This window comes from Diplotaxodon limnothrissa, linkage group LG14 (assembly GCF_057381915.1).
Source record: "Diplotaxodon limnothrissa isolate DT_005_m linkage group LG14, D_limnothrissa_male_GT1.1, whole genome shotgun sequence".
In the NCBI taxonomy this organism is placed as follows: Eukaryota; Metazoa; Chordata; class Actinopteri; order Cichliformes; family Cichlidae; genus Diplotaxodon; species Diplotaxodon limnothrissa.
In genome coordinates this window covers 17,216,554-17,241,358 of record NC_140609.1, presented here as the reverse complement: position 1 = coordinate 17,241,358, position 24,805 = coordinate 17,216,554, and the positions used below count along the sequence as shown (strand labels likewise).

At 41.2% G+C, this 24,805-nt stretch overlaps 2 protein-coding genes across 2 annotated transcripts; both read left to right on the top strand.

The window, feature by feature from the left end:
- Nucleotides 1-124: 124 nt before the first annotated feature.
- Nucleotides 125-2,591, top strand: rps25 (ribosomal protein S25). The gene is made up of 5 exons (XM_085370906.1): nt 125-166; nt 726-815; nt 933-1,116; nt 2,321-2,419; nt 2,504-2,591. The coding sequence occupies exons 1-4, from the start codon at nt 164-166 to the stop codon at nt 2,413-2,415; spliced, it is 372 nt and encodes a 123-aa protein (XP_085227032.1). The 5' UTR covers nt 125-163; the 3' UTR covers nt 2,416-2,419; nt 2,504-2,591.
- A 4,263-nt stretch (nt 2,592-6,854) lies between these two features.
- sgcg (sarcoglycan, gamma) lies at nt 6,855-24,597 on the top strand. The gene is made up of 8 exons (XM_085370666.1): nt 6,855-6,957; nt 14,010-14,211; nt 14,667-14,771; nt 18,369-18,456; nt 19,260-19,379; nt 21,660-21,732; nt 21,904-22,027; nt 22,932-24,597. Exons 2-8 carry the CDS (start codon nt 14,017-14,019, stop codon nt 23,097-23,099), a joined length of 873 nt encoding a protein of 290 aa, XP_085226792.1. The 5' UTR covers nt 6,855-6,957; nt 14,010-14,016; the 3' UTR covers nt 23,100-24,597.
- Nucleotides 24,598-24,805: the final 208 nt, after the last annotated feature.

Genomic DNA, 24,805 nt, shown 5'->3' with positions numbered 1-24,805 from the left:
ATGTTTGCCAATCTCATAAGTCAAATAAAGTCAATAAAAGCGACGAAACATGAGAAAACTCAAGTTCCCATAATGCCCCAATCTCACTTCCGCAAAAACAGGTTGTCTAAGTGGCTCTTGCACGGGCGAACTTCCTTTCGCTCCGACATCTTGACGAGGAAACATGGTGAGGACAGTTATTACACGTTTGTTGAAAGAAATTAGACTTTTTTCGGCTTATCGTTAGTCATTCAGGAGTCGTAGTACCTCGGGACATTTTTTGATAGCACTGCGCCTCCCCGCACCGGGACGAGAGTGTGTGCATGAAGCAGCCATACTTAAGATTTCACGCATTTAGCTTATGGCTAGCATAGTAGCAGTTTGCTAAACGCACCATGCTTCCAACTACACTGTGCTCACAGAAAGGACTTTAATAAAGTTGTCCCTCATGTGACCGCTAAATATACTAGCATGTGTACAGATGACACAAACACCAAATACTAAAGTATTGTAGGGGTGCAAATGTTAAAAATTAATGAAGACTGCGAGATTAGAAACGTTTTGAGGACAGGGCCTCCTCATGCCGACCATCCGATTCCGGCATTAGCCCCTAGCTCATTTCCCTTTTTTTTTTTCCTTTAAAAAATTAATGGAGTACCGATGCGAACTTGCTCTTGTGTACATTACAGCACATGTTAAACATGTAGCTTCAGAGTGAAAGTTTAACGGGTGTCGTCTTTTTCCAGCCTCCTAAACAGGATAAGAAGAAGGATGCTGGGAAGTCCAAGAAGGACAAGGACCCAGTCAACAAGTCTGGAGGCAAAGCCAAGAAGAAGGTATGTTTTTGTTCATATTTGCCCATATTGGATGTATTTTATATTATGTGGCTGCTGAATAAATGTTAAGGCTAGAGGTTTCCCGGTCTTTAAAACAACATGTCTGTTTCTGAGCAGAAGTGGTCCAAGGGAAAAGTGAGGGATAAGCTCAACAACCTGGTCCTCTTCGACAAGGCGACCTACGACAAGCTGTACAAAGAAGTTCCCAACTACAAGCTCATCACCCCCGCTGTTGTGTCTGAGAGGCTGAAGATCCGTGGCTCTCTGGCAAGGAACGCCCTCCAGGAGCTGCTCGCCAAAGGTGAACTTCACTTTCTCTGCTCAGAGCTCTTGAAGGTCCGTGTTGGATCTTTGACGCTAGGAAGGGCATCAAAGTTAATCACACGTCTGTCATGGTAGCGAGCTTTGCTCAGTTGGTCAGCACCATTCCCAAGCATTAGATTTTAGTCCCTGCCAAAAAAGCAGTGTTTGCTTATGTTACCAGCAAAGGATTTTATTTACTGCCCTGAATAAGTCGATTGAGAGTTTGGCAGGGTGATTTCCAACTTCAGAGAAAACTCAGTTACACGATGGTACATCTTTTGCATTAAGGGCTGATCAGGAGATGGTTCTTGCTCCAGCTTTAAAAAATGGAAACTGTAACATCTCTTGTCATCTGCTATTTTGTGATGCAGCATTAAACTCAGCCGATGAATATGCCCGTAGTCATCAGCACTGCTCGCTGGCTGTGTCTAATGTTTATAAATGCTTACACAGTATGAACCCAGGCCAGAGTGGTTTGTCAGCGAGTTCATCATTTGTTTTTAAATGACAGTGATGTGCATGCAGCGTGACTACTTATCTCCTCTTTTGACATCCTTCAACTTCTGTTCGAAATGCTACATGGAAACAAATGATATATTGCAGCCTGTCTGCTGTTTCATGTGATGTGAAATGCTGAACATATTTCAAACGGGTGCATTATGCTTGATTCATTTGATTTATTTATTTTTCCTCCCTACAGTAGTTTAACTGAAGTGTGTGTGGTGTTACTCATTGTGTTTCAGAGATATTGTCATCTAGACTCAGTATAGCATTCTTTTTATGAATTAAAGCCTTCCTTCAGCAGGCTGTGCACTGTGCTTCTGATTAAAGAACGCAGATTTGTTCTTGTCCCATACAGTGAAGCTTCATATGCAGCAGGAGGGACACATGAAGAAATTCTGTATTAGTTCCTTATGCCTAATTTAATTTGAAAATTAGCTGTCAAACTGATTTGAGATATAATGGCTACATTGGCATCGTAGCTAGATTGCCTTCCCTGCCTTGTAATACATTTACTTGTCAGTGTTTGGACACCTGGGAGAAGTGATCTGTTGCACATATCTGCTTTACCTGCTGTATATCACGTTCGTCCCTGTGCAGGCCGACTAGGGCAAATGTATCACAACAATTGACATAACGGTGCAAATTAAAAACACAAAAAAAATGCTGACGGAGAACTTGGGTCCGTTTTTGTCTTGCAGGCATGATCAAACTGGTGTCCAAACACAGAGCACAGCTGATTTACACACGTAACACCAAGGGTGGAGATGAGGAGGCAGCAGCAGAGAAGGCATAATCAGGTACTACAGCAGCATCTCTACACGTCTCTATTTTATTACTGTTTGTTTTCAATTTTACTAACCTGCAGTCTTTGTTTCTTGCAGGTTCCCCTGTTTGTTTCCTGTGATGGGCTGTTTGTAATGAAAGGTGGAATAAATATGTAAAGACAAAACCTTTGCACTTGTTTTGCTTTAACTGTTCGTCTGTCTTTAACCAGCTAAGAAGTGGATAAAAATTCCTAGTGTGTTCATGTTATGGTCGAGTGGTCACTGGATATCAGATAAGCATTATGTTGGATTTAAAAATGTAATTTAAGCAAAAATGTTAAGATTGGTTAAATCAAAGAGTAAAAAGATGAGGATAGTGACTGGTAACTATTCATCTATGTGATACTTATAATAACGTTAAGACCTTTTGTGTCTGTGCAGTTGTTTCCTGGTGCCTGATAATAAGGTGCAAATACTCGTCCCTCTGCATCAAAGTGTGGTTTTGTTTTTTTACATCTGCCGCCTCCTCCCTGAAGTTGAGTTAAGTGGATTAAAATCAGTTAGGGGCAATAAATTAGTTTCATTCTGTTCTGTTAACAAACATGAGGTGCATCATAAATGAATAAACACTGCAGCAGGTTATTATGGCAACATTATTCTCAGTCTTCTTCTTAAACTCTGATAAGGTTATTTTTTCTAATTGGTTTCACATAACGCAGCGGCATGAAGCTGTTCTAATCTAGGAGTGTAGAGAGATTAAGAGCTTTCCAGATATCTGTTCAAAACTGCACACAAGGGGAGAATTTTACAGATTCAAGAGCTGCTGCTGCTGAGGTGCTTTCACACCCCATTTACTGTGGTGCATTCAGTTTGTCACCCAGTAAATTTAAAGAGGCATTCTGACTCAGTTGTCCCATGTTTTCAGTGTTAGATGGATCATTTCTAATTTGGCCGGGTAGATTTGCACTTTGTCTTCAGCTTGTCTGTTACCAGCCACCGGCAGCGAAAGGTTATGAGATATTGATAGGAGTGAAATGAAGAAGCTATCTTCACTGTCACCGTTTGCTCGGGGCATAAGATAGCGCAGGAGTCCTGTGATGGATGCTGTCAGGTGCTCCTTTGTCACTGCGCAGCACCACCTCCAGCACCAGCCACAAAAACATGCTGCAGGTTTAACGCCACTGACAGATGCAGTCCTCCAACATGAGCTCAGAACACAAACAGCCACCTCTCAGTACACATGATGAAACAGTGTCTGTTTAACACCTGGAGTTGGAGCTGGAGTTTTCCACCAACGAACTGAAATCTCATCATTTCTATTTATGAGGTTTGCAGCTTGATTAACTAGAATAAAGCATTTACTTGTTTTGCAAGGCTGAAACATTTTCATAATCAAGTGTGCTGCTCAACACTTTGATAGTGTTCTCGGTTATGTAGTGAAACAGCCTTTGATTCCAGTATAATTTCAGGACATGCAATCAGTGTTGACTTTTTCTAAATTTATCAAAGTGACAGTAATCAGTGATTTAATCGTCCCCCCCACTGTGCTGCGTACAATTACTGTGCAAGCTCAGTGAATTCCTATTTTTGTTTGCTTAAAAATATGCCTGCACTGGGCTTGATTGAATGTTCTGGACAGGTTAAAGGGGCTGTAAATGGCGTTTACATAAGGGCCCCCATTCTTTCACATTCAAAGTAACATTAAATTAAATTCAAGTGCCCCGAAGTTTAAAATATATGTGATGTTACATTTTTTAAGGAAGGTGTTAAGTCAAGGAATAATTATTAATTGTTTCTATTGGATAACCGTGTCATATGTCCCGCCCCCGCTTCTTAGCTTGCGCATGCCCAGACAAGATGTATATGGCCCTTCGCCTCAGCTAAGTCGAGCCTGTACGTTGGTTGGGCTTTGATGGTAATAAACTGTCACTGTTTAATTGTGACAACAACAACAGTAATAATAATAATAATTTTATGTATAATTTCTCTTCGTTATTCAAGCTTGTTTCCCCCACTAAAAAAAAGACCAAAAAAGGTCAAATTATTTTTATTATCTAAAAAAAAAAAAAAATCGAAGTAAAAAATCGAAATGTCATTTTTTTTAAAAGTTGTTTTCCCAACATTTCGAGTTAGTAAGGCTAAGACTTAACCTAACCGTAACACTTACCATAAGATTGAGTTCGAGTAAATCGAAACGTCGAGATAATAACCCGAGATTTTTGGGAAAATTTTTATTTAAATGGCGGCGGAAACAAGCTTCTTCATGCTATACTAAACAGGTTGTGCCTCCTGCATTACCTAGGTTTAAATAACTGGTCAGAAATTGTTTAAAAGTGGCTCGTTTGATAGTAAAAGTTGCTAATCCCTGACCTAGCCAGAAATAATGTGCTTTTAAGCTTTGGTAGGCATGATAAACTCATGCAGGGGCTTCCTTAAATATGCCTGAATTTCAAACATATTATATTTACCTTACCCATCCTACATCCTGTACACCTGTTTGCAGCCTCAGCCTGTGGAAACATTTTGTCAGGTGAATTCTGGTCTGACTGAAGCTTCAGGAAAGATGTTCACAGATCACATCAATGCATCTGGAAGCTTTTTTAGCACGTGCTAATGTGGAACAACTCACACCTTCATCCATGGTAAGTAGGAAGCTTACTGGCAGGTAGGTCAGTTTATGGAACAAAGTTTGAGACGTCATATGAGAAGAACACAGGTGTAACCTTTTAAAAAGCACCTTCCTTTTCCTTGGTTTTGTGGCATGGACACTTATCTGTAAAGAAGAGAAACTCTGTTGAGTGGTCTAACATGCTTATTGGTGAACAGTATTGCTGTGTGATACTGCAAATTCTCATATCGATATGATACAGAGTATATACAGGGCCACTATTGCACTATTGCAGATACTTTTAACCTTTAACAGCAGCTTATATTGGGGAGGGCAGTGTTTCATTATTTATACGATGAATCATCATCGGTTTTTAAATTATTTCAGCATTTCATGTATTTGGAAAGTGTATTTTCTGGAGGGATGTAAATGTACCTGTCAGAGACGTCAGCTTGTATTGTTTAAATGTGTTATAGGTTATAAATAAAATAGACATCCCTGTACGACAGACAGTTACAGAGGTTGGCTGGTTCAGTTTTTCTTGATGACTTGCAGCCTTTAGTGAGTTTCAGTTTCTTTCGTCAGGATGAAAATGTATGATTCCAAAGTGCAGAACAGCAAGGTTTAAAAACCCCTTTGTTCTGGCACCCATCACTCAGTAACAAATTGTAGCTTTTTTACGTAGGTGAGCTAAATGATTCCCCAAATCAAGTATTAGTTGTTTTTTTTCAGTAGTTTGTACTATGTGTGTGTTGTGTCTGTATTGAAGTGTGCATGTGAGCTTGGATGACTTGCCTGCAGAACAAACCTACCTACAGGTAAAAATAAATGAACCTGAACCTGAATGTATAAATTGCTATTCTATAGAGCCACACTAATGCTGTTAGTTTCATATGTTTCTACATCTGTTAGAAGCCTTTAAATCTATTTTTCTTGTTTTTGTTCGGGCACAGACATCTCTCCCGCCCTCTTTAGACTACAATATCAGCATTTAGCTCCAAGGCTGGTTCTTTAAACCTATCACTGTAGATAAGTTTCAGTTTAACAGCAACATCAAGTGGCAGTCCCTGTTTAATTGAGGTTGTCTTAACAGTGTTCTCACTCAGCGTGCCACTTCCTATCATCAAATGTTGGCACTTACACAAACAGACTATATGTAAATATTTCATAATGAAATGTGTTATCCTCAATTTAAAAACATTTTGCACTTTTGATACTCGCTATATCGCTGTCATATTAATGGATGACCTTGAGTTATTGAATTGTATTTACATACATAGCTAAAGTTAAAAAAAACAACAAAAAACCTCACTGATATATTCAAGGACCATAAAACAATTTCCACATCAGGAACCACAGCTTTGCTGCGTTTGCTGAACGTCCGCCTCTCTCACTTACTGACTGCCCTCTTCAAGGTCCACCCTTCCTGCTGTCACCCAGCAGAGCTACAGTATCTGAAAGACCAGCTTCAGTTTATACTGAGAGGCATGACTGAAGTCTCAAATTAGACACCGCTGCTTCAAGCCCTGGGTTGGGCAGTGAAAGTGACTCAGTGGATTGAATGACAAACAAATGCTCTGTTCATTATGTGATGGTTCTGTGTGTGTGAGAGAGAAAGAGAAAGAGAGAGAGAGAGAGAGAGCCTTTCCACTCATCGTTAATACTCCTCTCTCACACTCTCTCTCTCTCACGCATACTCTGATGATATTCAAATATCTGTACGGCTAAAAAGGCAGAGGGAGTCAGAGCTCAGAGTCGGAGTGGGAATGCAGGCGAGTGGGAGCGCCGTCTCGCGGTGATTATTCAGGGCACTTCCAGAGCTGGATTTATGGCACGCAGCTGTTGAGTGGCTGACAGACGCGTGAGGAGCTCAAGCGCTGCTGCTTCTCAAGCTGCTTGTACCAGCCCGAGCTCTGCTTACTGTTGCATAGGAAAGAGGACTGCTGTGCCTCCACACAGATCGGTGAGTACTCTGCCCCCGATTCGACATTTACCCATTTGGTTATTATTATAAATTTTTTGTGTCTTTTACAGCCTTCTCTTTGTATAAAGTTAAAGTGTTTTATGAAGGTAACCTTTCACCTACTGGACATGTTTTTCAGTTTTTGTCCTTCTGTACTTCTCACATTTTGCTCAGTTTACTTTTCAGTCCTCACAGAGGCAGTTTTGGATTTGAAAACAGTGTTTTTAGTCAGCTTTCAGTCAGCCAGTTCCCCTGTGTTTTAACCATACATGGCTAACAATGCTGAAATGCTAAACTAACTGTGCAAAAGAGCGACTCAGTAATATTTTCTGTGTTCTGAGAAATCCTCCGGTCTCTTTGTAATATTCATTAGATGTACCTGGGTGGTTTGTGTCTCTGTGCATTTCCTCTGGTGCTTTTTTTATATTTAGTTCACAATGCTGTGTCCTATTTATAGAAGTTAAGGCATCACAGCGAAGTGGAGACATGACGCCAGCCAGGCAGAAACCCTCAGCACTGTTGTCAGTTTCTAATCGCCCTTCGCTCCACACAAACGGTGTTACTCCGCAGTCCTTCCTCCACCTTAAAGCTTTTTGAGCTTTTCTAAGTTAGTGCAACTTGTGACGTTTTGTCAGGTCAAGCCTCGGCTCAGAGAAGAGCCTGGATTTTCAATTACAGCCGGACCCCGCAGACTGAAAGGTAGAAGTTAGCCTGTCCGACCCGGCCCTCTGACTCTGATTCAGAGGTCAGAGACAGAGCCAGGGAGTGAGCATCATATGCTTAAGGTTAATTGAGAGGATGCCCTAGGATAAATGGACCTCCCTGGAGCAGAAGATTGTATTAGAGCTCTGTGCTACTTTATAATTTTTTGTAGTCGTTTCCACTGTAGAGTATTTGTGACCATTTATATTTAGAAGCACTTAAAAGGACACTTAGGAAATAAAGACCTGACAAAAGCATTTTCTCTCAAGTCAGATTGAATTTCCGACCATAAATTGAGCATTCCTGGCCCTTCCAGCGAAGCTCTTCGGGGACTGTTTATTTGGGTTGCTATGGAAGTCTGTGGTGGTGGTAAGCACAGAAACTGGAAGCTGGAAGACGCCCTTTAAAGATCTGGCCTCAAAGCTGCTTTCTCCTCGTGCTGCTGACAGTCTCTTAATGCTTTCATTTAAAGTAATTAGACCGAACTAGATCAAATTCATTAATGTGATAATGAACAGAGCCAGAGCTCTTTCACTCTCACTGCTCATTTGCCCAAAAAGTATAAAAGAGTTGAGCCGATCTACATGTTAACACACAATAGATCCGAGGATCTGAGGCTGTTAATAGATACAGTGTGGGGATATTGGAATCAGTCAATTAAACAGTGTCTGGCTGTTCTGGCTCCCTTTTTTATTTTTTCAAGCCTTGCTGGAGATCTCCCTTCAAAGAGAGGGACTCCCAACTACCGCTAAAAGTTGCTGTGCCTCTGCTGCATTGCTGACATTCAATTTATTATGATGATTTATTCTCACAGTTGTGATTAATACATAAAAATGAAGTGATATAGGAGAAAAAAAACGAGTTTTTGACACAAGTTTTCCTTATAAAGTCTTATTTTCCTTCTTTTTGCTGGCAGTGTTTTTTTTGTTTCATTGTGAAATAAAGGCTATTCATCACAGCTAGGCTTGCAGGCCATGTGACAGGACCTGTGGTCATAGAAATACCATCAGCCTTGTGTGCTTTCTCCCTGTGTTTACTGCACACAGCAAGGAACAACCCATTTTGCTTTATTATCAGTGTCTGTGATCCACGTCCTCCTGGACCTCAGAGAGCTCAGACCGCTTGCAGAGAGCGTGTTTGCTTCCATTCATCACTCCTTGGTGTGAGGGTGGAACAATGTTTACCTTCATTATTTACAGCAGCACAACTCCTCTGCTTGTACAGTTTGTCACTGTATGCTCAGCTCATCTTCCCCTGCCTGCATCATCATCATCATCTTCGGGCCTGGGGGAGTTACAGGAGGATAATGTGCTCGGCTGAACATCTGGTAACGTCAGGAAGAATTGCTTTCGGGCTTGAAAAGTGGCTCTTTTAACATGATGGAAAATGTTTTTGCTGTGACAGTAAGATGTAACATCTGTCTTGTATGTAAATCAGCCGGGCTTCTTTCATCTGGGCCCTGTCGAGTTCAGAAAGCACAGCTGAGACAACCCAGATACATCTGTGTTCAGATAACTTTTTTTCCCATTAAGCTGAAATGTGGTGGCTCTGAAGATCTGATGAAGATTAAGAGCAGTTTGTAGCACAGAGAAATCTTCATTCTTTGTGTTACTGCTTCTTTCGCATGTTTCATTGACTCATAATAATCCTTAACTGACAGCATTTTCTTCAGGCTCACTCCTCAATGAAAGCAGCGTTCTCCACAGCCTGCCCCTGGTTATTAATGCAGATTAATCAATAGAAAGTAACACCACTCCTCTCTCTGCAGCCTTCTCAGGCTATGCGCTCTTTGGCTCCGCTGTACTCGAATCGCTGTGAAATCTCCCCCTGAGGTTCTCTCTTGTCACTGTGTCAGATGGTCCAAATGTGCTGACTGGGGGGCTCGCTCGCAGGTTCTGCAGTCCTGCAGTTCGGAAGGCTATCACGTGAACTGAATACAGAAAACGACCGTTGTGTCATAACTTATAGTACCGGCTGTGGTTTGAAATATGCTGACTTTCATCGACTTGGTTTTTGTCACTGTTAGTCTGCTGCTGTGTAGCCAGAAAACACAGCCTCAGCTCTGTAATAAATACCATTTTTCCTTTGCCTTTTTAAAAAACTGCTGGAAATTCTGTCAAGTTTTCCACCGGTGCAAAGAGCCAGCCATCCTGTAGCTCTGTGTGTGTGTGAGCTTTGGGCTCATGAATCATACTGTAGACTGTTAGACAAGGCGTTACATAGTGCTGTATGTACATTGTATGCATGTAGTGAAGCATAAAAACTGGAAAAGTATTGAAATAGACCTTGAGAACTTGGATGCTGCAGAATTTGTCACACAGAAGCAAAGCTAAAGTTTCAATTCAGTATTCAGAAAGAGACCAATTGCCATATAAAACATGTTTTTAAAATGCTTTGGTATATAACAATAGCATAATGATTTGAGGGTTTCTCTTGGGTGTCTGAATTCATTTTCTAACTCTTTTGTGTGGTAGCATTCATAGGAATAATATGCAGCCTTGTTAAAAAGAGTTTTCACAGGAGTCTATGAAGCCCTGTGAAAAACTGAGCACTCCTATTGATTCATTAGCTTGTAGAATCACCTTTAGCACCAATAACTTGAAGTAATTGTTTTCTGTATGACTTTATTAGTCCCTCACATCATTGTGTCCAGATTTCTTCTTATCAGAGTTAGCAGCAAAGACACCTGGACGAGTCACCTCATCCACAAGTTGAACTCTTCATACCTACTGGGTAAGATCAGGGATTAGGACTTCAGGTTTCCTGTATAGGAGTTGTGGGCCCTGCAGATTGACAGTCCTTTGCAACATTGCTTCAGTTCATTGAGGTTTCTTTATGCACAGCTCTCTTAAAGCCCCACCACAGCATTTCAGTCAGGTTGAAATTTGGCCTTTGATTGGATCATTGCAGCACCTTGATTCTTTTTTCTGTCATTCTGTGAATTTTTTGCTGTGCTTGGGATCATTGTCCTGTTGCATGACCCAATTTGGGCAAAGCTTTAGATGTGAGTCTGTCAGACAGACTCACATTTGAAAATACTTTGGTTTGGGCAGTTGAGATGGACTAGAGACCTTCCCAGGGTGTACCCTGCCGCTCACCTTAATGACAGCTATGATAGGCTCCAGCCCCTCCGCATATTGGAAAAGTGGAAGAAGATGGATGGAGGGATGTATGCATGCTCTGGTAAATGGGTGCCTCAATGACTGCAAGGTGCTCAGGTCCCGTGGATGCAAAACAAGCCCACATCACCAGCCTTCCAGCACCATGATTGAAAGCTGTGATGAGGTTTTTGTGCAGATTGCTGTGTTCGGTTTTCTCCAAGTCTGGTGCTGTGCATTATGGCCAAAAATCTTCACTTCGATCTCCTCTGTCCAAAGGATTATTGCAGAAGTCTTGTGGTTTTGTCAGATGAAACTTTGTAATCTTAAGCCATCCTGTTATATTCCTTTTGGAGAAAAGAGGATTTCCTTGGCAGCCCTCCCAAAACAACCCATACTTGATCAGTATCTTTTTAATTGTATCTTTATGAACTTGAACATTTATCATGCTGAGGTGTGTAGAGTCTGAACTATAGTTTTTAGATTTCTTGAAGTTTCTCTGAGAAATTGCAGTTTTTGATCTTGAGTTGAATTTGCTGGAACATCCATTCCTGGGAAGATTGGCAGCTGCCTTGAATGTTTTCCAGTTGTGAAGATTTTCTCTCACTGTAGAATGATGGACTATATATTGTTCAGACATGGCCTTTATAACCCTTTCCAGATTGATGTGCAGCAGCAGTTCCTCTTTTAAACTAAGAATAAGAGATCCCAATTCAAAGAGAAAACCAAATAAAGCTCTATTTTCTGTTGCCCACATTGTAGAGGGTGTAATTTCTATTGAGTGCTCCTGTTGATTTTTCTTAATGTATAGGCTGTGATCAGCTGACCTGCTGCTCTTTGTGTATGTTCACAAATGAATTCAACAAGATGTCAGCAGGTGGTCATGAGTTGTCCTTTGTGTCAATCCTCTACACTGATAGTCTACTGTTTATGCTGTCTTTTTTCCAAACAGGATAAAGTTGATACGAAGGTTTAATTCTGTGAATGAATCTAAGCACCATCACCTTAGCTTTTAATTATATATAACTGAACTCTGACCATGAGCACCACAGCCACTGTGCACCAGCCACACACACTTTAAATCCTTCCCAGTACAGCAAACTAACCAGTTTATCCTGCAGTAACCTGCAGAGTATTTTCATGCAGCCTTTAAATAACACAGTTAGTCAACCTCAGTTTGTTTTGCAGTTCATTTCACAATATGGAAAACAACAGCAACAGAAAACCGGACTGAAAACCTGATTTAAAAACATGAAGACTTGCATGTAAGCTTTACATTTACAGTTTATCACATACCAGTGAGCAGTCCTTACCTTTAAATCTAACCTCTCTTCTTCCTTTCCTGTTCTGTCTTTCTTATCTTTCTCCATCTCTGAGTGGAGTTAGCTCCTTCTTTTCTCTACCTGTGAAATACTGCAGTTGGACCTTTAGCTAGCAACACACTCTGCTACAAAATGCACGCAAGCAATTTGTGTGTTTGCTGATTTTTGTTGAGCTGATAGAAAAATTGCATTTGTAATTACTTAGTTAGTTACCAATACAACTCCAAGTCCTCTGCACACTGCAGTACCAGAAAATGTTGTCAAGGTGTGCTTTGTGGTAGGTGGAGTGCAGCTTTATTAGCTAGCACCAGCAAGCTTAACAAAAAACATAAGGTGAGGACACAACATGGGCTTTAATACACACACGAGGTAATTAGGAAGATGTAACACAGCTGGGGAAAACAAGGCACAGGTGAAAGAATTAAAACCACTATGATAAAAAAAGAGGACTTCAACCATAAATCATAACAAATAAACAAAAACTAGAATTCAAAACTAATATTACTCTTAAGAACTTAACACACAAGAACTCTAACTTTCTTTTTCGTATTAGTGTAGATCAGGGGTCCCCAACTCCAGGCCTCGAGGGCCGGCGTCCTGCAGTTTTTAGATGTGTCCTTCATCCAACACAGCTGATTTAAATGGCTAAATTACCGCCTCAACATGTCTTGAAGTTCTCCAGAGGCCTGGTAATGAACTAATCATTTGATTCAGGTGTGTAGTCCCAGGGTGAGATCTAAAACCTGCAGGACACCGGCCCTCGAGGCCTGGAGTTGGGGACCCCTGATCTAGATGGTGAGAAAAAGGTCCTTCTCTAATAGGAAAGCAAAAAAGGAAAAATACATATTAAAGACAAACATCTTATATTTTAAGAGTGCAAAAGAAAATAAATGTTTGGTCATTTCCTTGAAATAATAGAAAGTGTGTGCAGCAAATACATATAGATGTGTTATACATCAGCCTAACGACGAGTAGAGTCTGAACCCCGCCTCTCACTCTGTGTGAGCTGGGATAGGCTTCGGCTCCCGACCTGTCCCCCTGGACCTCCAGTTGGATTACTGGTTGACAAAATGGATGGATGGATGTTATTAATTACTATAGCTGCAGACTTGAAACTGCTTTAAATTAACAGCAAAAACCAATTACCGGTAGTTGCACACCGAGACGCTTCTTAGTCACTTGATTTGCTTAGAGACTTTTGTAAAGTGATTCTGATGAAGGCTCCTGACAGCACCATTTCACTTGTAAATGCATGAAGTGATGAAGAAAGCAAAAGGCTCTGAGTGTACGAAACTTAATATAGTGTTTTTATTTTTTCTTCTTCTTTTTGGGGGGAGGGGAGCTGTTTTGTGCTGCTTTTCTTGGTGCGCCTGTTGTCAGAATGCTTTGAGCAATGTTCGCTCACTTCTGCAATCAATATTTTTATATTAACTTTATTTTAATTAAGAGCAAAACAGAGACACAGAGAATTTTAATGAATTTTCACACTTCCCCTTAGTCAAAGATTTAAAGCAAGTTTTGGGATTTGAGCAAACTTTACTACTTTAAGCAAATATTACCTATATCATACCTATAGCATCGTTTGTGATCCACAAAGGAGGATTTTTATTCCAAGAAAGCCCTCAAACTTACTCTTTACCAACTACCCAGCTCCAAAGGCAAGATAGACACAGAGTGATAACAACATATTTAGCAGGTAATGACTGTGATAAGTGCTTTGGGTGCTGGTGAAGACCAAATACAGAACTTTACAGGACACTGTTTGCTTTCTTAAGAGGTTCACTAGATATTATCAACATTATGTTCACAGGTTGTTTTAATAATTCTCTCTGCTCTGCCAAATTTATTTCAAATTGATCTTCGATATCTTTACTAATATCTTTGATTTTACTCCATTGCCTGTGTCCCTGTCTTCATCTGTGGCGGCCAGGCGACAGATGGTGCGGGAACAGTATGTCACCACCACCGAGGGCAGCAGCACGCCCAGGTCGGTGCCCGACGAACTCTACAAGATTGGCATCTATGGCTGGAGGAAGCGCTGTCTCTACCTCTTTGTGCTGCTGCTCATTGTCATCCTGGTGGTCAACTTTGCCCTCACCATCTGGATCCTCAGGGTGATGTGGTTCAACACGGTATGCACAGCTCACATTTGGACACCATGTTTTCAGTTGGGATTGTTTTTCCTTTCTCCTTTCAAATGGTATGTTTAAATATTTAGTATGTAGCTTTTGTTGATCAGCCCATCATTTGACTATTACCTGCTTATTATTGCAATGTCAGGCAGCAATAGCGTTATCCATCATTAAGTCCTACTTGGCTGTCTAAACAGGAGAGTAAATGTGTTTGTTATTTCATGGAGACTTGTCAGCTTTCTGTCTCAACTCCAGATGGCAACTGTGGATTTATGAACAAAGCTGCAAGCCAACACACACTCTTGCATGCACATGTACACACTATGGTGGATACCTTAGACAAATACCTAAGTGATAGAGGGAACGCTGTTAGCTGGAAAGCCAAAGCACATTCCTCACCTTCTTGGCATGCCTTTGTCTAAATATGTAACCTCTTGATTTTATTTTGATCACAGGAAGGGATGGGACTACTACAAGTACATGGAGATGGGGTTAAGCTGGAGGATGGCGAGTCTGAGTTCCTCTTTCCTCTCTATGCTCGGGAGATCCACAGCAGAGAAGTAAGCCAATCAGAAATGCAAACTTTTTTTCCTGCTCTTCTTTGCCACATTCTTCTGAGATAAGCCTCCTCTCTCCCCCTCTACCCTCTCCTTCTCTCCCTTTCTCGTCTTCTACCCCATTCATTTTCAAACCTCTGTTTGCTCAGTTAAGTAGCCTGACAGCCTGGCCATTATTTCTCACTGTTTACTAAACTTAAATTTGAGTGTGTGTTGGATCTTTGGAGACTGCACGTCATCTTATCATCTAAATCTAATTCCTCGCAGACACTCAGGCAGTTTTTATCCAGCTGTAGTGAGAGAGCTGCATATTTCTGACAGTACTTTTTTTAGGAGATGTGTCAGAACAAACTGGATTTGGCAGTAGCACACAGTGCACGTGGTGGTGTGCTGAGCTCTCCATTAACCTCAGGGATATTTGTGGTGGAAAGTAGTTTATGGCCCGCCTGCTAGCAGCAGATGGGAACACTTTGCTGCAGTTGTTTACATGTTATGGCTTTTCTTGCTCATAGCAGCAATATTTGTTTTTCTTGCTTCATGGGCCTCATTAAAAAGGCAATGTATTCCTCATTTATGGATGGACACATTTTCTAATGTGTTCTATGGGTTTCTAAAATGATTCAGTGCTTAGAGAGACATCCTGCTGCCCTCTACATGAAAACTTGCTTTCCTAGACCATTTTTAGAAGCATGTCTTCCCCTCAGCTACAAAGGAGCAGAAGAGATTTATTGCTAAGCTTCTTCATTTAAACATTTTATGACAGTATGTGTGTGTGTTTGCCAGTTCTCTTATACAGACCTAATTACTTGCTGTCACATCCTGTACAAATATTTAGGTAAAATAATAAATAGCCTGATAATAATGCATTCTTTGTCAGCCTTAATAAACAGTAGTCCATGGCACTTTTTTCTGGTCAGTAATGCTTCAGCCTGGCTGGTGAATATCCTCCCCCATCAGGATGCTCAGTGCCTCCTAATGGCTGCCTGATCATAATAATAATTGTCAATAATATATCAGTAAAGTGTTTGTAGTTTGTAGAATAATCCAAGTCGACAGCCGTAAATGCTAATGTGTTAGCAGATAAATGATTGCAAGGAAACATCTCGATCAACTAAAAAACAAAATAAATGGCAGTATTAATATTTGTTATGATCTCAATACGTAGCTAAGATACAATAAAAAGCTGTTAATCAGAAAATGACACCAAGTTTCTTGAGTTTACCGCCATGCTAGCTACTTTATGGTGCTTTGGGCTAAATGCTGTTGTTAGCATGCTAGCTTGCTCACAGGAATAGAATCATGTGCAGAAGCTTATGGGAATGTGTTATGAAAAGCTCCAACGCTGGTGGGGCAGCCATGTAACACAGTTTCTGTTGGTGACCACCTCCTCTGACCACATGTGGAGTCCCACAGGGTTCTATACTAGGACCTATCCTTTTTCAGTATGTCCTGCCTTTTGGCCACATTGTACAGAAACATGTTATCATACTGCTCTTTCAGCAACATTCAGTGTTATCTCCCAGTTAAGACCATCCATCCATCCATCTTCATCCGCTTTATCCGGGGCCGGGTCGCGGGGGCAGCAGCCTAAGCAGAGAGGCCCAGACCTCCCTCTCCCCAGCCACCTCCTCCAGCTTATCCGGGGGAACACCAAGGCGTTCCCAGGCCAGCCGAGAGATATAATCTCTCCAGCGTGTCCTGGGTCTGCCCCGGGGTCTCCTCCCGTTGGGACATGCCCGGAACACCAACCCCAGGAGGCATCCTTGTCAGATGCCCGAACCACCTCAGCTGGCTCCTTTCAATGTGGAGGAGCAGCGGCTCTACTCTGAGCCCCTCCCGGATGGCCGCACTTCTCACCCTTTCTCTAAGGCAGTTAAGACCATCTAACCAAAATGAATATCTGAAAATCTTCTAAAATGAACAATTTAAATCATATAAAAGTCTAATACATTTAAACATTTAAAAAATCCTGTTATCCAGTTCTTTGTCCTTCCAAAATTAAATAGGCTGTCAGAAATCTGTGTTTGCTATTGATGCAAACCTAATTTTTGAGAAATATATCAGCAAGCTAATCCAGCCCTCCTGTCTGCATTTGAGGAGTGCTAGAATACAACTGATATTGAGTTTTAGCCACATACTCTCTATTATTCTTACTGTTATTAACTTTTCCACGGAGGTTATGTTTTTGACAGTGTTTCTGTGCCTGCATGTCATTCTTTCTGTCTGTAAACACTATAGCTCAAAGTTTTGAATGAATTCTGATAAAAACTGTGTAGGGGTGTAGCGTGGGGTCATGCCAACAATCCATTCAAATTTTGCTTACATCCCCTGAGGTCATGAAGGTGAACTTTATGATTTATTGGTAGAAAATTGACAAAAAGCCTAGCCATATCTTAGAAACTGATTCTCACAAGTGTTGTGTGTATTGCCAACACATAGAAAATAATCTAATATAATATGATTGCAATATACAGATTTCAAATGTCAGATTTGACCTCCGACCTCTCCTTGATTGTTAATAGATTGATCTGAAGGTCAAAGCAATAATAATGCTGTTTAGGGCTATTTAAAACTGAGTTTGTCATCCTTTGTATTGAGAACATATAGGCATATAAGGAATGATATATGAGGATTCTAAATATCACGTTACTTTGGACCTCTGACAGATAAACCTCATAGCATGCCCTCATGATCCTCATACTGTTTATTTTACAGCATAGTGAAATAAAGTCACCACCACAAAGTAAAAATGCTTTATTGACTGAAGTGAAATACAAAGTGCAGAAAAGCCAAAACGTAATGTCCCCACGTTAGGACAGAGGGTGTCAGGAGTGAGTGCCCTTCATGACCTGGCTCCAGAAGAGATGCTGGAATAGACCAGTGAGCAGCCTGATATCCTGAGGCAGGAACCTGCCAACTGTTCCCACCTCATGCTTAAAAACTGAAGGCGACTGAGCATTTGCTGTTTGGGCTCCTCTGCTGTGGAAAAACCTGCCTGAGCAAGTCTGACTTTTATTTCGCAAGTGTTAAGCTTTACTCATTTTATTTATTTTTTAAAATAAAATGTTCTTATAATGTTTACTTTTTTAATTTGTATTGTATTTCACTCTCGACAATGCACTAGCTTATCTCTAGAGTGTAATACTTTGGTTTTAAATCATCTGATAACTTTGACTTTTTTGTATTTTTTTGTGTGTATTATGTTTTTGTAAAGCAGTTTTGTAATGCTGATTTTAATGGGCACTATTCAAATAAACGTCCTGTTTTTTTTATGGATGCCAGTTTTGCAGAGCTGTCTTGATAGCCTAATAAACCTCACATTATCAACCTCATGGTAGCGTTAGAGTCAGGCAATGAAAGTCAGTAGGAGTTATCCTCAGGGAATCATGAATGCTTTTACAATCCATTAGTTAGTGTGGACTAAAGGGTCTGACCAGTGAACGAGTGCTACCTGTAGAGCCAGCGTGCCTAAAAACCTCACATAAAACCTCTTTGTCCAAGTTCATACATGCAAATATTCTAATTTTTATCATTTTACTGTTGCAGATTGATGTTATTTCCACAGGCTGTTAATAAGACAATATTTCTTCATCTCCACAGGACTCTTCACTTCTATTACACTCATCGGAAAATGTTTCCCTCAACGCCCGCAATGAAAATGGTGACGTTATAGAGAGGATATCTGTGGGTGAGAGGACACACAGAAACATGCGGCACATACACATCACATCCTGCTGATGAGTGACACTGAGAGTGACAGTAAAGACACTGGTACACTGCAGGGATTTCTCATCCAGCATTAGCAGAGACAAGAGGCCATATTTCAATTCATAATCTCTTAGATTTCCATTTAAAATCCATTAAATTCAGCATTCCTTTTCTCCATCCATTGCTTCTGGATCATTCTGTATTACACGCGAGGGCCTGAGGCCGGTGGAGGATCATATTTGTGCGTCTCTTTATGGCTCACCGACTGCCACGTTGGGGGATTTTGTCATAATTAAAAGGCCAGCAAATTGTTGTGTTCCACAGTGCCGTTATGTGTCCTTGATCATTAAGCCATAAAATGCATAGCCTGCATACTCTTGGGCCTCTGTGAATAAAACTAAAATGCTTGTTAGGGAATACTGCGTGTCTGTTCACAGTTGTGAGCCCTGACAGAGGTTAAATATCTCACTGAGTGATCTACATGTTTTAGAGCAGCTTCTCTCAGGGCTGATGGAGTGAAGGGCAAAAGGAAGTAACCTCAGATGAGTTTCGTGTCAGACCAAAGCAGTAATATGGTTACGCATTTTTAATCACTGCGTTTCTCATCAGCAGGTGGCCGCTGACTTTCCCCTTTCCACCTCTACGCTGATCTAAATTGGGAATGTGTCTCTGAGCACATCGAACTGAATCACAGGAAGAGAATGATGATAGATTTTCATGGTTGCACGTTACTCATGTCTTATTGCCAAACCCCTTCAGGTGTTGTTGTTGTTGTTGTTCCAGGTCCAAAAGAGGCTCAGGGACACACTCGAAATCTGCTCATTAACTCGCACAATGACAACATGCTGTTCACTGCAGATGGCGACAAGGCTGAGATTGGGCCAGACAAACTACGAGTCACAGGTACACCAATGGCCGCGACGTGCTGTGTTTCCTTGGACGTAGCGCACACCTGTTGGTGGAAGGGTTTTGGGGAAAAAAATGAAAAAATAATAACACTGACAACAGATGTAGACTCAACAGGACCAATTTGGTTTGATGGCAAATATCAGCTCAACAATCCAGCACCCAAGGGCAGAGACAGCCCAGTCATTTTCACAGTCATTCGTGTCATAGAGTGCGTGGTTATCTTTGAAGTGCACAGAGAGGACAGAAAAATGAGATGCCAGAGCACAATACTGTACAGTTTATCATATTACTGAACAAAGGGTTGATGGGATATTTCTGCGCTTTTATTCTGAATCTTAGTCTCCGGTGGGTTGCGTTAATGGTTACGTGTGCCGCTGGCCACACGCTGTGCTGACTGATTAATGTTGAACAGAGTGTCAGCCGATAACTTCGTATCGCCCGGGGTCAGTTTGATCCGCAGAGAGCAGCAGGCAGCGGGAGCTGTTTTTCCAGGAATCCTCTAAACAAAGCTTCTGTACTCTCTGTGTTTGTGGAGTGTTTACATCCTTCACAGTTGGCTCCAAGTGTTGCAGCATTTGGATCCAGTTTTACTTCTCTGCTCCAGCATTGCCTGAATTTTTCTGAAGTCGAAGTAGGCAGACAGCCCGCCTCTATTTAAAAAAAACAAACAATGTTTACACAACGACGCAATCCACAATATATACTGCACTGCAGTGCTTTGAGATAAATATTAGAGGATTACAGTCAGCAGCCCCTCATCCTCTGAGCACAGGTGGCGTCTACAAAACTTTAGTTACACTCACCTGGCACTTTATTAGGTACACCTTCAGAGCTAGCTTAATTCTTCAAAGGACACCTCAGAGATTTTGGTCGACAGTGACATGACGGCATCACACTGTTGCTGCAGATTTGTCAGCTGCACATCCGTCATCGGAATCTCCCGTTCAACCGCAGACCCAAAGGTCCTCTATTGGACTGAGATCTGATGACCGTGGAGGTCATGTGAGTTCTTTGAACTCACTGTCATTTTCAAGAAACCAGTTTGAGTTTTGTGACATGGTGCGCTTTCCTACTGGAAGCAGCCAAGGATGGGTACACTGCGGTTATAAAGGGATGGACGTGATCAGCTGCAATATTCAGGTAGGCTGTGGTGTTTAAATAATGCTCAGTTGCTCTAAGGAGTCCAAAGTGTGCCAAGAAAATATTGCTCACCACCAGCAGGCTGAACCAAGGCAGGCTGGAACTATGCTTTCACAGCATGTCTTTTGTCCCATCTTCCTTCTCTCACCTCCAACTAGTCGCAAGAGATGGCTGCCCCTCCCTGAGCCTGGCTCTGCTGGAGGTTCCTTCCTGTTAAAAGGGAGTTTTTTCTTCCCACTGTTACCAAAGCACTCACTCATGAGGGGTCATATGATTTTGGGTTTTTTTGTCTGTTTTCTCTGTATTATTGTAAGGTCTTTACCTAAAAATAGAAAGCACCTTGAGGCAACTGTTCTGGTGATTCGGGACTATAAAAATAAAATTGAATTGAAGTAAATTCAATTTAATTGAAATTCTCACCCCATAATCTGAATATTGGAGCAGAATTTGAGACTCATCAGACCTTCTGTTGTCCCATTTTGGTGTGAATTTAGACCCCATTTTCCTGTTCTTAGCTGACAGGAGTCAGGAAAGGTAGTTTCCTACATACCTTGGTTGTAATGAGTAATGAGTTACTGTTGCCTTCCTATCACCTCGGAGCAGTCAGACCATTCTCCTCTGACCTCTGGCATCAAAAAGGCATTTTCAGCTAGAAATCTGCTGCTCACCGGATATTTATCAGACCTTTGTCTGTAAACACTAGTGATGCTTGTGTGGGAAAATCCCAGTAGATCAGCAGTTTGTGAAATTCCCAGAGCAACCCGTCTGACAGCTACAGTCAGTCTACATTCAAAATAATTCAAATCACCTTTCTTCCCCATTCTGGTGCTCAGTTTGAACTTCAGCAGGTCATCTCGAGCATTCCTACATGTCTAAATATGCTGAGTTGCTGCCATGTGATTGGCTGATTAGATGTTTGCATTAACAAGCAGTTGAACAGGGTGAGTGCAGTGTTAAAATACTTCAGTCTGGGACAAAGGGGTGAACTGGCCAACATACCATGAATGCCACTGTCAGCAAAGCTACTCATGTTGTTTTATTAAAAATGTTTGGTGTGTGTTGTGACCATATCAGGCTCCTGGACTCTGTTAAATGCTGTAACAGATCTTGATGTTTGTGTATCTTTGTTTGCAGGTCCTGAAGGAGCGCTGTTCCAGCATTCAGTGGAGGTGCCTCAGCTGAGATCAGAAATGTTGAAAGAGCTGAGGTGAGCGTTTCAGACTTTGTGTATTATTGGATTTTTCAAAACAATCTGCTAAAGAAATACAAAACTATAAGAAATCAAAGTTTAGGTTCAGTCTCACAGGTGTTGCTCAGGTGAAATAAACAAGCAAACGGATAAAATGGTGGTGTTTTTAAAGTCGAGATGTTTCTTTAGGTTGGAGTCCCCGACTCGCTCGCTCAGTATGGATGCACCGAAAGGAGTTTTTATGAAAGCTCTGGCTGGCAACATTGAAGCTGCTTCCAACATGGATGTCATTCTGCAGTCAAAAGAAGGGCTGGTACGAAATCCACTTTTCACTTCCTGCTGATTGCTACAAAGCCGTCTTCAGGCATGCTTTTTCCTTTAGCTCACAGAGGGAATATAGAGAGCATGTTTTTCCAGCAAACATGCTGCGCTACGCTTTTACGCTCTCTCGGGTCACACCTGGGAGCTCGAGTTCAGTTTAAAAGGCGCTCTGCTGTTCCCATTTACTGAACATTTTTGTGTAGAAACACCTTACAGACAGCCGGCACTTAAAAAGCCTCTTTATCTTTCTTATCAAAAGGATATAGTGTAACATATTAAAGAAAATCTTTTTCTAAAGCAGTGAGAATCTCGTCTAACCCTAACCCTTTCTTTTGAACTTTGAAAACATCTGTTTGTGCTCTGTAGGTTTGTTGTGGGTAGTGGTTTGCTGTTTCCATGTTAGTGTTTAGAGTGAGTTTTGGTAATTGGTGGCTGAATTGGATCTGACTAATAGCTGTGGTTCAGCGAGCTGACTGAAGCACGTTAGAGCCATTTGTATCACGAGCACTTATTTGACCTTTTTTTAATTAATTCTCAGTAGATCAGCACATTTATATGACAGAGTAGTTGTGTGCTGCATCACTTCTTCATCTTTCTTTTCTTGCTGTGAGGATGATAACTGCATGTTAATCTGCACTTAACTTTAACGCTCACGTTCTCTCATTTTAAGCTGATTTACTGCCAGACCTTTTTTCTTTTTTTTTAAAAATTATCATCATGTCGTCATGCACTGGTTAGGTATTAAATAGATCATTCTTTAGCTCGCTGCACACTGTGTCTTATTGTGCGTGCATGACGTAAAAGGACTGAAACAGAGTGATATTTCCTTGCTCTTTCGCTGGATCTTTGTTGTTCTCCTTTAATCGTCCTTGCTCTCCGTGCTGTCTGCTGTACAGCTGGTGCTGGATGCTGAGACGGTGCGCATGCCGCGCCTGCCCAAGAGCGAGGATGGGGTTTCTGGAAATGCTCAGATTCTCTACGAGGTCTGCGTCTGTCCCAGCGGAAAGCTCTTCCTGTCCAAGGCTGGAAGAACTTCCACTTGCAGCGATAATCAGGACTGCTAGATAGAGTCTGACAAGGTCATCGATTTTTCATCTCTCAGAAGAGGCACCTTCTGGGAGGCAACAAGCACAACAGTTTTTTTTTATCTTTATACCACAGTGGGTCTACCAGGATCCCAGTGGCACATCGAGGCCTGTGAAAATACAAATGCCTGCTGGCATAAATGAAATGAGTTCTTTAAGTTGCATTTATGAACTTCTGACCATTCAACCGAAACAAATTGGCTCTCACAACTAAATTTGTCTGCATCAGACCTTTATGGATCATTTTTTTTACACACACAGTGTCATGGCTGGGCAACGAGGAGCTGGTAACAGCTTACATCCTATGCAATATTATCTTGTGGTGCAATAAATGAAAGTGAAGCATATCAAGGGCTTGAAAATTTGAAAAATAAATCCCTGAAACAACGCCAGAGTGTTATTGAAAATATTTGTTTTGCTTTATACAATCTCCTCTTGGTCCAAGCCCTTGGTATGCTGTGTTTTGGTGTTGGTGCATGTATTTATTTAAATGGAGACAAACATAAATGCTGTATATTTTGTTTTATTTTTTGTCTTTTTTCTTTTTTTTAAACTCAAATTCAGATAATGAGGTTTTGATATTAATGAGGTTTCACATGTGTATCTACAAAGGGCACTTGGAGAGCATACTCTCTGATAAGACCAACGCCAGTGCACTATTTTGCAATTTTAAAGTAAGTGGCTTGGATCCGCACAAAAAGGTCATGGGCTCTTCCTTTGCCAGTGCTCCAGCTCTCCACCAAAATTGATGAAATCTGTTTTATGTGTAGTCCTGATGTCAGACACACAGAGAGCAGCGATCACATGCCACATGTTTGGCATGCTGTAAGCATGTAATTACGCAGCAATTTCCTGCTGGTAAGCTGAGCTGGTCTGTTTGTTCAGTAATCTCACTTACGGCCAAAGGACTAATATATCATCACTGCTGACCTCAGAAAAAAGAACGCAAAAACAAAATATGTGGAAAATAAGAACTTGGATCTCATACTTTCAGTATAACCATTGCCTTTATGAAAAATGAAAATGAAAATGAAAAAGACAATAAATGTCCTTAAGACCCTCCAAGGGTTAAATTTGCCTTTGGTTAAATGGGTCGAAAATATCCGTATGTTGTAGTGATAGTCGCACCGAGTTTGGCACCAGTTCGTCTGTACATCACTGTTTTAGAACATTTCACACCATTGTGTTTTTGTCATCAGTCTTTTTTAAGTAGTTCATTATTAGTCCTGAGATATTTTAATGGTGTGCAATGTGTATGTTTTATTTTTGAATAAACTTTGTGCTATTCTTCTACCTGCCTGTCAGCAGCTGTAATCTTCACATGCTTGCTTTTCTAAAAAATGTTCTCATGTTTTATAATTCAGTCTATCTAAGAAAGAAAGGAAAAAAACAGAAAATGAAAGCATTGACAGACTGATGTGCACGTAAGCTGCATGCTGGTGGACTCAGTTTAATGTAACTGGCCTAATTAATGGCTCTGTGATGCACTCTAGTGGTAAAACTCTGCAGTAACACCACAGTGACTGACACCAGCAGCCCAAGAGAAGCAACTTTGTGCTTATTCAGTGGATCACAGTGTGTGCTGCAGCGGGGTCATGAAGCTGTATGCTCTTTATTTTTAGGATGGTTCAAACTGCAGTAATGTGATGTCAGCGTAGAAAATCAATTTGTTTTGGCAAGTGTAA

Bases quoted from the DNA above. Each gene is read 5' to 3' on its own strand.
- sgcg (XM_085370666.1), top strand. From the start codon at position 14,017: ATGGTGCGGGAACAGTATGTCACCACCACCGAGGGCAGCAGCACGCCC. The intron at 19,380-21,659 runs GTACACCAATGG...CTTTGTTTGCAG, and splicing joins AGACAAACTACGAGTCACAG to GTCCTGAAGGAGCGCTGTTC. The intron at 21,733-21,903 runs GTGAGCGTTTCA...ATGTTTCTTTAG, and splicing joins GAAATGTTGAAAGAGCTGAG to GTTGGAGTCCCCGACTCGCT.
- rps25 (XM_085370906.1), top strand. The intron at 816-932 runs GTATGTTTTTGT...GTTTCTGAGCAG, and splicing joins GAGGCAAAGCCAAGAAGAAG to AAGTGGTCCAAGGGAAAAGT. The intron at 1,117-2,320 runs GTGAACTTCACT...TTTGTCTTGCAG, and splicing joins CCAGGAGCTGCTCGCCAAAG to GCATGATCAAACTGGTGTCC.